This window comes from Pteropus vampyrus, unplaced genomic scaffold, assembly GCF_000151845.1.
Source record: "Pteropus vampyrus isolate Shadow unplaced genomic scaffold, Pvam_2.0 Scaffold336, whole genome shotgun sequence".
In the NCBI taxonomy this organism is placed as follows: Eukaryota; Metazoa; Chordata; class Mammalia; order Chiroptera; family Pteropodidae; genus Pteropus; species Pteropus vampyrus.
This window is the reverse complement of record NW_011889117.1, coordinates 2321555-2332402: the sequence shown is the minus strand read 5'-3', so window position 1 is coordinate 2332402 and position 10848 is coordinate 2321555. Positions and strand designations below refer to the sequence as shown.

General features: G+C 52.7%; 1 protein-coding gene and 1 pseudogene across 1 annotated transcript in view; one reads left to right on the top strand and one right to left on the bottom strand.

Annotated features, from left to right (window-relative positions):
• The first annotated feature begins 402 nt into the window (after positions 1–402).
• LOC105304313 (fer-1-like protein 4) overlaps positions 403–10848 on the top strand; it is a 29705-nt gene continuing 19259 nt past the window's right edge. Inside the window, 21 exon segments of the mRNA XM_011378332.2 lie at positions 403–481; positions 758–813; positions 1183–1271; positions 1369–1468; positions 2609–2700; positions 2883–2924; positions 3237–3401; positions 3931–3991; positions 4112–4243; positions 4511–4573; positions 4654–4738; positions 4981–5140; positions 5258–5441; positions 5529–5715; positions 6509–6867; positions 7259–7367; positions 7559–7727; positions 7823–7943; positions 8388–8488; positions 10583–10670; positions 10748–10848. Coding sequence (XP_011376634.1) covers positions 403–481; positions 758–813; positions 1183–1271; positions 1369–1468; positions 2609–2700; positions 2883–2924; positions 3237–3401; positions 3931–3991; positions 4112–4243; positions 4511–4573; positions 4654–4738; positions 4981–5140; positions 5258–5441; positions 5529–5715; positions 6509–6867; positions 7259–7367; positions 7559–7727; positions 7823–7943; positions 8388–8488; positions 10583–10670; positions 10748–10848 — 2543 coding nt within the window.
• LOC111730861 lies at positions 9654–9772 on the bottom strand (annotated as a pseudogene).

Sequence of the window (10848 nt, the reverse complement as noted above, 5' to 3'; positions counted from 1 at the left end):
TTGACAGTTTACAATGTAAGCAGACCCCGAGCTGGGCATTGAGGACAGAGAGGTGAACAAGGAACAACGTGAGGCCCCATAGGCTATCTGGACCAGACTGGAGTGCTGTCCTCTCCCATTCCCTCCATCCCCAGCCTGTCCTAGCTCCTACTGCACAAGGATGCAGGATAGAGGCTGAAGCTGGTGCAGGCAGGGAGGACTGAGCTGACCATAAGAAATCTTATCCCTCTCAGTCCTCCGGCTCCTTCTCCACCTATGACCCCCCTAGGCCTGTGTATTTGACAAAAGGGCAGGGATCGCTGAACCTGCTGGGTGAGTCCAGTGCGTCAGAGGTGATTCAGGTGTGCGGGCAGGTGAGCAGGAGGGCAAGCGGGCAGAGGTAGAGCCAGTGGCCCTGGGACAATGGCTCTGACCGTGTGTGTGCGGCGACTGACAGGGCTCCCGGGCACCCATGACCGACAAGTGAGGCTCAGCTTTCGGGGTAAGGCTTGCAGGAGTGCTCTTAGGATTTTTGGAATGGAGCGGGGGTTTGGTTCCTCCATTCCCAAGATCCCCAACTTTATCTCTAGGCATCTCTACAGCCTGTTCCCTTTCTCACCCAGCCCAATATCTCCAACTCTCTAATTCCTTCCCTCCCCATCTTCTACCTTTCTTTAAGGATGAGTCCAGGGAACTGAGCTCTGGGCCAAGGATTGGGGGGAATGATTTTTTTTGTGTGGGAATGGGCTGATAAATGACTAGATTCAATTCTGAGCAGGATTTACCCAGAAAACAAGGAGAATTCACTGTGGACAAGAAGCAGATATCAGTGAGGTCAGTGGGGTCCTGGGTAGGGAGAAGCTGATCTGTGCCCCATCTAAGTCCATCCTGGGATTAGGAGTCTCATTCCTGGGTTTTAAGAGGTATAGTCTCAGGAGGTGGGGTCAGTCTCAGACTTGGGAGGTCAGACACAGTTTGGGACAAGTCAGAATCAAGATGGGAGATTAGTTCTTGATCAGTAGTTATCCCAGATCAGCCCTAGTTTGGTGTGAAACTCATATCGGGAGGTTGGTTCCAGGTTTGAAAGACTAGTCACAGAGTTACCTCCAAGTTTGACTCCTGTTTCAGGGTTGGGAAGAGGCTCTGGACTGGGGGTCAGGGTCAGCCCAGCATTGCATGTCAAAAGGTTCCTTCTATCCCCAGCTGTTCCGCTGGCCACACTATGGGGCTCCACTGGCTGGGGAGTGTCTGTCTGTGCAGGTGGTCAACTGCAGCCGTGTGTTCAGCCCCAGGTGAGTAGGCCTGGGGGAGCCAAAGATCTAGATGGGGTTAGGGGTGGCTTGGGGCCACTCCCCTGGGTCACTCTTCTGCTCCATGCCACACCCCCAGGTCTCTTGGGACTCTGGTGATCTCCCTGCAGCAGCTACAGAGTGCTGGCCATTTGGTGCTGCGGGAGGCCCTAGTGGATGAGAATCTGCGGGTATCTCCGGTGAGTCCCACCCCAGCCTGCCACCTCTAAACCTGAAAGTCCCTCTAAATAGAGGGCTCCATTTCTCAGAGGGAAAATCCAAGCCCCAGATAGAAGTGATAACAAGGCCTCCCGGCCAGGGCACATTTCATTGCAGCCCTTGCTGAAGTCTCGCACAGGACAAGAACCAGGTTCAGCTCTGAGTGTAAGGGGTGTGGCAATGGTGGAAGGTAAGAAGTTTCGTACTGCTCCCTGACCCTGTACCTGGCTAGATTTTCCTGATGTTTTATGGAGGGTCGGTATAGCCTGGTAGAAATGGACCTGGGTTAAAAATCTCAGATCCACCATTTCCCAGCTAAGAACTTGAACAAGTTATTTAGCTTCTCTAGGTTGTTTCCTCATTTATATTGTGTGGAGTCATACAATGTGACCTTTTCATTCAGTCTATCATCATTTGTTGAACTCTCATTATAAGCTAAGAGCTGTGCTGAGCAATGAGGATTGAGGGATGAGCAAAGCCAGATAAGGATTTGCTCTCTTAGAGCTTCATGTCTAAAGAGAGAGGCAAACATTAAACAGTCACACAAATAAGTGTAAAATTGCCATTCCTGGGTCTTACAAAAGAGCTGGTAGGAGGCTGGGAGAGTAACAGTGGGTGAGATGTGAACTATTTGGGGGGTCAGAAAAGTTTCCCTGAGGAATGAGTGCTTGAGATTCAGAACTGAAGGATGATAAGAGTGAATTAAAGAAGAAAGAAGAATGTTCCAAGCAGGAGAATCAGCATAGGCAAAAGCCTATGTGCCCTGAGAGAGCATAACTGGGGTGCAGGACAGGAGCAAATCCCGTAAGGGATGGGGCTGAAAAAGTTGGCAGGGGCTAGAACATGCAGAGCTATGAAGGCCACAGTAATGGATTTCTAAGAGCAATAAGAGAATTTCGGAGTCCTGTTTGGCTCCATCAAGAGGTAACCTATATATGGTAAGTTCTTAATAGATTGTGGGTAGTCAATATTATTAGAGATCAGAGAGGAACAACAAATCTCACAAATACAGGCCAAGAGGGTCTCTCTTTATAGGTAGAGTAAAAAGCATTTTTCTTGGGTTTCTCTTAGCCTCAGGGCCGTTTTAAGAGCCCTTGGACACACTGCGTATCTGGTTTCAGATCCAGGTGGAGCTTGACCTGAAGTACCAGCCTCCAGAGGGTGCAACTGGAACCTGGGCAGAGGAGGACTTTGGGGCACCCATTCAAAATAGGTAACCACTCCCTGCCCGCAATCTAAACAAAGCCTGGAGGTCCCAGCCCAGGCAGGCCTTGGGAAGGGAGAAGTAGTACCCTGTATCTGCTGGATATGGTGACCGTCAGACTCATGGTGCCCCGCTTGCAGCTCTGTAGTCAGGCCTGGCCCTCTCATTCCTTTTATTTTTATTCCTCCTAGCTCAGAGCTAATCATCTCCAATGTGGGCTTCCAGGAGCTGGAGTAAGTATGTGGGGATGACCTGGGGTCACCGGGTCATTCTTTAGATTAAGAACCAGTAACAGGGTCAGAACCAGATGTGGGGTCAGTACCAGGGTTTGGGATCAGTACTAAATCAATTCCAGGGTTACAAGGCAGTCCTAGAATCAGGAAACAATTCTGTAATTAGAGGAGTCCTAGGTTATAGGTCAGTCCTGGAATCAGTGGTCAGTCCAAGGGTGGGTCAGAGGTCAGTCCTAGGGTCAGAGAAATCAAGGGGTGTCCAGAGATGGGTGATAGGTCCCAGACATGTTCCTTGAGGGCCTTTCCTATCAGGCCTGAGGAGGCCAGGCTGGAGCGGCGGGCAGTGGCATTGGGCCACAGGCTAGCTCAAGGCCTAGCTCAGCAGGATGATGAAGACAATGAGTTGGAGCTGGACCTGGAGCTGGTGGACGAACCTGACGTGGAGCTTTCTGGTGTTGTGTTCAACCCCCTCAAGAGGTAACTAGTACCCATTGAACACTCGCTCTCAGTGTGTCAACCTCACTCACTCACATGCAGGCCCGATGCCTAACTACCCTCACAAGCACATGGTACCAGGGTATGGGTGAGGACTGGATATCCTGGGGTCAAGGATCACTTACTCCTAGACAGACACTGCCACACTGCTACATACAATTACAATGGCTCATACACAGTTTATGGAACCCATGCAGGCAATGAAAACTTGATGAAGGCAAGGAATTTTGTCTCTTTTGTTCACTGCAGTGGCCCAGTGCCTAGAAGATGTAGGCACACAGGTGCTCAATAAATCTTTGTTGAATGTTAATGATTTTAGGGCTCCAGGAATGAGTTGAATTCTGGGTGTAGGGTTGAGATGGAAGCAAGATAAGACCGGAAGGACTCAGAATCTAAAAGTTCAGAGGGAGAGAACTTATCCCCAGCACTGAACAAGAGTGTGTGTGTGTGTGTGTGTATGTGAGATGAAGGGAGGAAATAAAGTGAGAGATGATCTTAACTCTCCGCACAGCCGAGCCCGGGGCCTGGCCTCCAGTGATCCCTTCCAGTTATCCAGAGCCCAAGACTTCCAGGTACCTCTCTCCCTTTAGGTCCTAACCCTTGGGAATACTACCTGTTCTCCACCACATGAGGTTCTAACCCCCTACCTTGGCAAGCTTAGCTTCCTTTTCTCCTCCTTCTGCACCCTTCAGGTGGGGGTCACAGTGCTGGAGGCTCAGAAGTTGGTGGGAGTCAACATTAACCCCTATGTGGCCGTGCGTGTTGGGGAGCAGCGCCGAGTGACTTCCACGCAGCGTGGGACCAATTGCCCCTTCTACAACGAGGTGTGAATGACCAAGATTGAGGGAGGCCTAAGAGAATGGGCGAGACCCAGAATAAAAACTGTCCGCGATGGGGGCGTGGCCTAGGTGGACTGGAGCCAAGTCTGAGGTCTGAGGCTTAGAGGGCCTCTTGGAGGTGTAAAAAGGCGCCAAGAGGGGGCGATGGGGAGGGAAGAGAAGAAGGACATTTTCTTTGCAAGAGGCAGGGGCCGGCTGGTGTGAACCCTTCGCATATAACCTCTCACCTCTCATTTCCCCACTTCAATCCAGTACTTCTTGTTCGAATTTCATGAGAGCCGGCTTCACCTCCAAGATTTGCTGCTGGAGATCACGGTGAGGAGGGTTGGCGGGGAGAGGTTTCTGTCAGAGAAGGAGGGATGCTGAAATTTCAGGACTAACGCCACCTTCCTCAGGCTTTCCATTCGCAGACCCTCCCCTTTATGGCCACCCGGATCGGCACCTTCAGGATGGACCTGGGCCTTATCTTCGATCAGCCAGGTACCGAATCCACCCCTCACTGAGACTCATCTGCATGGACAAGGGAAAATGACGTTCTGGGCACCGATCCCAATGTACTAACTTGTGAGACGGCAATCTGTTCCGAAGGCTAACCTCCATGCACGCCCGCTCCTACCTTCTGAACTGGACTTGATAAGTCCCGGCCATTGCCCACCTCTCAGATCATAGCCCACGACCGCCTCGCGATCTCCCCTGACCTCCAGCCCGTCCCTCCGCCCCAGATGGCCACTTCTACTAGAAGTGGGCTCCTCTGCACGACCCCCGGGACACCCGCGCCGGCACTAAAGGCTTCGTCAAGGTCACTTTGTCCGTGAGGGCGCGCGGGGACCTGCCACCTCCGCTGCCACCCCCCGCCCCGAGACACAGTTCGGACCTTGAGAAGTGAGCTGGGGTGAGGTGGAGAAGGGGAGAGTAGGATGGGGTGTGGCCTCCGGGGCACAGAGAGGGGGAAGCACCGGGAGTCGAGCTTCTCAGCCGCTCAGAGCCTCACTCCCCCAGGAACCTGCTCCTGCCGCGCCGGGTGCCAGCCGAGAGGCCGTGGGCGCGGCTGCGAGTGCGCCTGTACCGCGCGGAGGGGCTTCCCGCGCTGCGCCCTGGGCTGCTGGGCAGTCTGGCCCGCGCCCTGAACGACCAGCGCATCCTCTTGGACTCCTATGTGCGGGTGTCTTTTCTGGGGCAGCAAGTAAGTCCCTCCCGTCCTCACTCGGCCTAGTCTCAGGCCCTGATCCCCCGCTGACCCCTCTCCATCTGTCCTTGCCGCCGCTATCAGGGCGAGACGTCGGTGCGAGAAGAGGCAGCGGCGCCGGAGTGGAACGAGCAGCTAAGCTTCGTGGAGCTCTTCCCGCCGCTGACACGCAGCCTTCGTTTGCAGCTGCGGGACGACGCGCCCCTGGTCGATGCGGCCCTCGCCACGCACGTGCTGGACCTGAGGCAGATCTCACACTCGGGCCGCGCGGGTGAGCTCATCTGGCCGACGCGTGTGGCCTTAGTTCGGCTCCTGTCAATCCTGGGTCCCGCCCCCAACGACAAACCCATCCTTGTCACCCAGCTCCGCTTAGAAAATTAGGTCCGGCCCCCAGGACGAGCCGGCCTCTCCCTTCGGAGCTTCACTTGTTGCCCCAGACTATAAACCACCACCCTTGGTTTGACTCAGTTGACAGAATTCTAACCACAGCTGCATATTCAGTAACCATTCCAGCCCTGCACTCCGTACAGGTTTACACGTACAGAAACAAACCCAGTCCACGTTATCTATTTACCTCAGCCCTTAGCGGGATCACCTGTAGCTCTACCCCAATCCTGACTCCACCTCCTCGTGCCTGGCTCCGCCCCTAGAGCCTTGACACCAGTGGTGCAAGGCGCCTTTGGAGCTGAGCTGAATTCCTGGGTGTCAGGGGCTGGGTAGGGGTATGGGGGTGACTGCTGATGGGGACAGGGTGTTTTTGGTTTAGTTTTTGTTTTTGGATGGTGAAATTGTTCTAGAATTAGATGGTAATGATGGTTGCACGACTGTGAATATACTAAAAATCACCGAGTTGGACTTTGAAAAGGGGTTTAGAAGTGCTCCCAGGTCCTGGTCCACAGCTGTCTGGCCGCAGCTGTATGCAAACTTCTCTCCCAGAGCAGCGGAGGCTCAATCTGACATCCTTGCTCTTCAAACTGGCAGGAAATAAGGGTGTAGTGCATAGACTGACCTAGTACTCACTTGCCCCATGTTCCATTCCAAAACACGATTCTTGTCTCCTACAGCGGGGTTTAACCCCACCTTCGGTCCAGCCTGGGTGCCTCTCTATGGCTCGCTCCCCACTGGGGGGCTCCGGGATGGTCTTCAAAGTCTCAACGAAGGCATTGGACAAGGCATTTGGTTCCGTGGCCGCCTGCTCATGGCTGTGTCCATGGAGGTGTTGGAAGGGAGAGCTGAAGCTGAACCTATCCAGGCTCCAGAGGGGTCCAGGTTGTCCCGGCTCATGAAAAAGAAGAAGAAAGCCAGACAAGGCCAGACCCCAATGAGGATTCAGCAGCATTTGAATGCCAGCTCCAGCACTGATGGGCCTGAGATTCCTAGTGCGATGGAGGTGGAGGTGGAAGAGTTGCTACCACTGCCAGAGGTGGGGGCTGAGGTTCAGCAAAGGAGCAGGATCACTCTCAGCTCCGGAGTGTGTAACTGGCTCCGAGGCATTAAACACAGGAGTGGTGTGTGTGTGTTATATGTCTCAACTTAGGGGCTTGGGGGAAGGCTGCAATGTGTGTACATGTGTTCTTGTGTATATACACATGTGGGAGGAAGGGGGCTGGCCATTCAGAAGTGGGACAGAGAGGACTAACCCTCGGGTTCAGTGGGTTGGTGCTGCAAGGGGCAGAGAGGCAGGAGGTAGGATACCTACAATGACTCTTCTAGGCCTTGGTTGCAATGTCTTTCTGTGGGCATTGTGGCCAAGCATAGTCTGGGCTGCAGCTGGGAGGGTGAGGGCTGACTCCAGCCTGATCCACCTTTCCTAGAACTCCTTGGCACCCTGCGAAGATTTCCTGCTTTTTGGTGTGCTTTTTGAGGCCACCATGATTGACCCCACTGTGGCTTCCCAGCCCATCAGCTTCGAGATCTCCATTGGTGTGTGGCATAGCTGAATCGCTGAGGGTCATGGGTTCGAGGGTGGTCACTCTTGTTCTGGACTTAGGCCCTTGGAAGGGACAGTTGACCTTCAGGAAGGGATGGGCTCAGACTTCTATTGCGGCAAAGGAGGTTGAGGGAAGGGTCAGATGCTCAGCCTGGTGCCTGCTGATCCTTGCTGTTTCTGGCAGGTAGCGCTGGCCGCAAGGAGGAGCAATTGAGCAGAGGGTCCAGGGCTGGGGAGAGAATGGAGGGTGCGGCAGGGGAGACACAGCCTCTGCTGGAGTCGGACTTGGAAGTCAGGCCTGTGGAGGAGCTGGGGACACCTGCCCAAAGGCCTGAGCCCATGGATGGCAGCGGGTGAGTGTTCCTGGTGGATCAAAGGAGGGCATTGAGGGACCCCTAGCAGTCCAGGACTGCTCCTCGCAGCCTCTGCTCCTTTCTGCCCGGCCCAGGCCATACCTCTGCCTGTCCCTGCGTCACCGAAAGCCATGTGTGCGCGTGTGGAGCCGCTGGGAGGATCACACGTGGCGCCTGCAGAGCAGTAACTGCGTGCGGAAAGTGGCTGAGAGGCTGGTGAGAATGTGGCGGGCGCCCACAGGGAGAGGCCAGGACACTGGGGCATCCGGGAGACTGAGGCCTTTGAAAGGAGCTCCGGTGTGCAGCTAATGGGTAGAGCACCAGGGAGGCAACACGTGGCTGGTGCAAGGTCAGAGGGCCAAAGAGCACAGCTCTTGGGAGCCCTGAGGAGGCTAGAATTGTGGAAGAACAGGGATCCAGAATTGTTGGACTCAGGAAGAGATTGCCGAAGGATATGGGTAGAGCTACTGGGGGTCTGGCCCCAGAGGGGTGGTGACAGTGGGGTGCTAGAAAAAAGGATCCCTAGACCCATTGGAGCCAAAGAAGGGCGGGGCCAAGAGGTGCCATCGTGAGTGGGCGGGGCCCTGGGTAGGAGTATGGTCTAAAAGAGGTCGGAGCCTGGTCCCCTTATGACTCTGACCCTCTTGCTTTGTTGTTCAGGACCAGGGGCTCCAGGAGATTGAGACTCTGCAGCGCAGGCCGGGGCCAGGCGCCTGCACAAGGCTCAAGCAGGCGCTGGAAGAGCTGGTGGCTGGGAGCAGGTGAGCTGAGAGCCCGTCTTTGTGCTGACTCCAGGGTGAGGGAGATTCATGGTGCCAGTTTGGTCCCAGGGGCAGATGGAGTCTTCGTTTACTTAGCTTTAACATAAGAATGAGAAGGAGATGATTGTTCATCTGGAGGGAGCTTGATGGAAATTATTTGGGGTTAGGCCAGTCCCCTCCAATAAACTCCCTTTCCCGTGCTCCTAGAATCTTATGCCTTTTCCCTTCTCCTCAAATCTCCCCTTACCCTTTCCTCCAAACTTGTTCCAGCTTATGACCTCCTTTCCTACTTCATGGAGAAAATAGAAGCCTACTTTCCTCCATCTAATCTACCACCTTTGCCAATTTCTGCCTCCATCTAATCTCCTTCCTGCCACGGCACAAGTGTCTTTGCTTCTATAGCCACAGCTGTGATCGTGATGTCATCTCCTCTTACCTATTGGAGAATTAGCTCTGCAATTGTGTATTTTCTGTCCTGCAGTATCAACTGGTCCCTAGTCAAAGGTCATTATGTAACCACACAAATCTGTTTTAGACATTTCCATCTTTGACCTTCAGTGACCCGAATTCCATAACCTGCTCCATTTCCTTCAGTGTCTTTCTGATCTTCTTCTCAAAAGAGTTATTAATCTATTTATTTGATAAATATTTATGACACTTACTATGCCAAACACTGTTTTAGGCACAGGAATAGCAGTGAAAAGAATCTTGCCCACAAAAGTTCCTAAAACTTACATTCTGGTCGTAGGGACTGGATGGGGACACATAAAAAAACAGGTAAACAAAAAGGTATAAATTTAAGAAGCATGATAAGGATAAATGTCAAGGAGAAAATAAAGCAAGGAAGTATTAGAGAGAGGTCTTGCAATTTTAGAAAGGGTGGCAAGGAGAGGCCACGGCAAAGGTGACATGAAGAAGAAGAAGGAGCAAGCCATGTCTGTAAGGGTGTTCCAGGCGGCAGAGACAACATGTGCAAATGGCATGAGGTGGTAATGGGCCTGGTGTATTCATGGAAGAGCAAAAAGGCCAGTGTGACTGTAGAGTTGTTCGTGAGCAGAGAGTAATGTTTGATGAGGACAGGGAGATAAAGGGAGCCAGATCATGAAGGGTCTTTCAGGTTTGTTTTATTTTATTTTTATTTTTATTTAAAATTTTTTTTTTAATACGCTTACAGCACCCGGTATTCCTAGTTAGTCTCTCATCCAAGTACTAACTAGGCCCAACCCGGCTTAGCTTCTGAGATCAGATGGGATCGGGCGTGTTCAGGGTGGCATGGTCGTAGACTCAGGTTTGTTTTAAAGCTTTGCTTTTTATTCTGAGATGAGAAACCTCTGGAAAGGGTGGAACGGTCTGGGAAGCACTGAAAAGATCACTGTGGTTGCTGTATTGGGAATAGTCTGTAGGAGAGGGAGTAAGAGTAGGAGTCGGGAGAGCAGCTAGGAGGCCATTGCAATAATTGTAGGTGAAAAATGATAGCTTGGACCAGTGTGGTCCAGGAAAAGGAGAAAAGTGGTCAGAAGGTAGAGCCTAAAGAACATGTTGATGGATTGATGTGGAATGTGAGAGAAAGAAAGATCAGTGAAGAATGATTCTGAGGTTTTGGCAGGTTGATTTTTTTGGGGGGTGGGTCAGTCATTGGAAGTGATGCAGCTGATTTGGGCAGGTAATGTTTGAGCTATTTTTGTCAATTTGTTGGAAATGTCAGGACAGCCCGTTGGAGCCTTTAACATGCATATGAATCCCCCAGGGTATAAACCTGTAGGTTCTGGCAGCAGGTCTGGGGTGGGGCTGAGATTCTGCATTTCTAAGTAGGTGATACCCTGCCGTGGGTCCTGGGCCACACTCTGAGTAGCCAGGATAATAGGTAGTTCAATACTAAAGAGTTCTGAGGCTCAAAGCTGAGGCCTCAGTGAATTTAGGAGTGGTTCAAATATAGACCATCCTTGGCTGAGGAAGAGTGCCCCTCTGAGAACAAGACTGAGAAGGACTATGTGGGAGTCTGGGTGTGGGAGGCCTTCTCTGAAGGAGGTGGTCCTAAGAGTCAGTGTTCCCTCCTTTGATTTCCACCTGTCATGCCTGACCCTGATGCTGCAGACAGTTTTGCCAAGGTGCTGAGCGCAGGACAATGACCCGGCCCAATGCCCTGGATCGATGCCGAAGGAAACTGCTGGTGCATAGCCTGGTACGGGCCGCCGGGGAAGGGGGATCAGGGGCACCCAGCAGGGGCCTTCCACCCATGCTCTCTTCATGCCCTTCCAGAATCTGTTGGCAAAGCAAGGACTGCGCCTTCTACGAGGTCTGAGACGGGGCAATGTGCAAGAGAAGGTGGCACTAGCCAAGAAGCTCCTGGCAAAACTGCG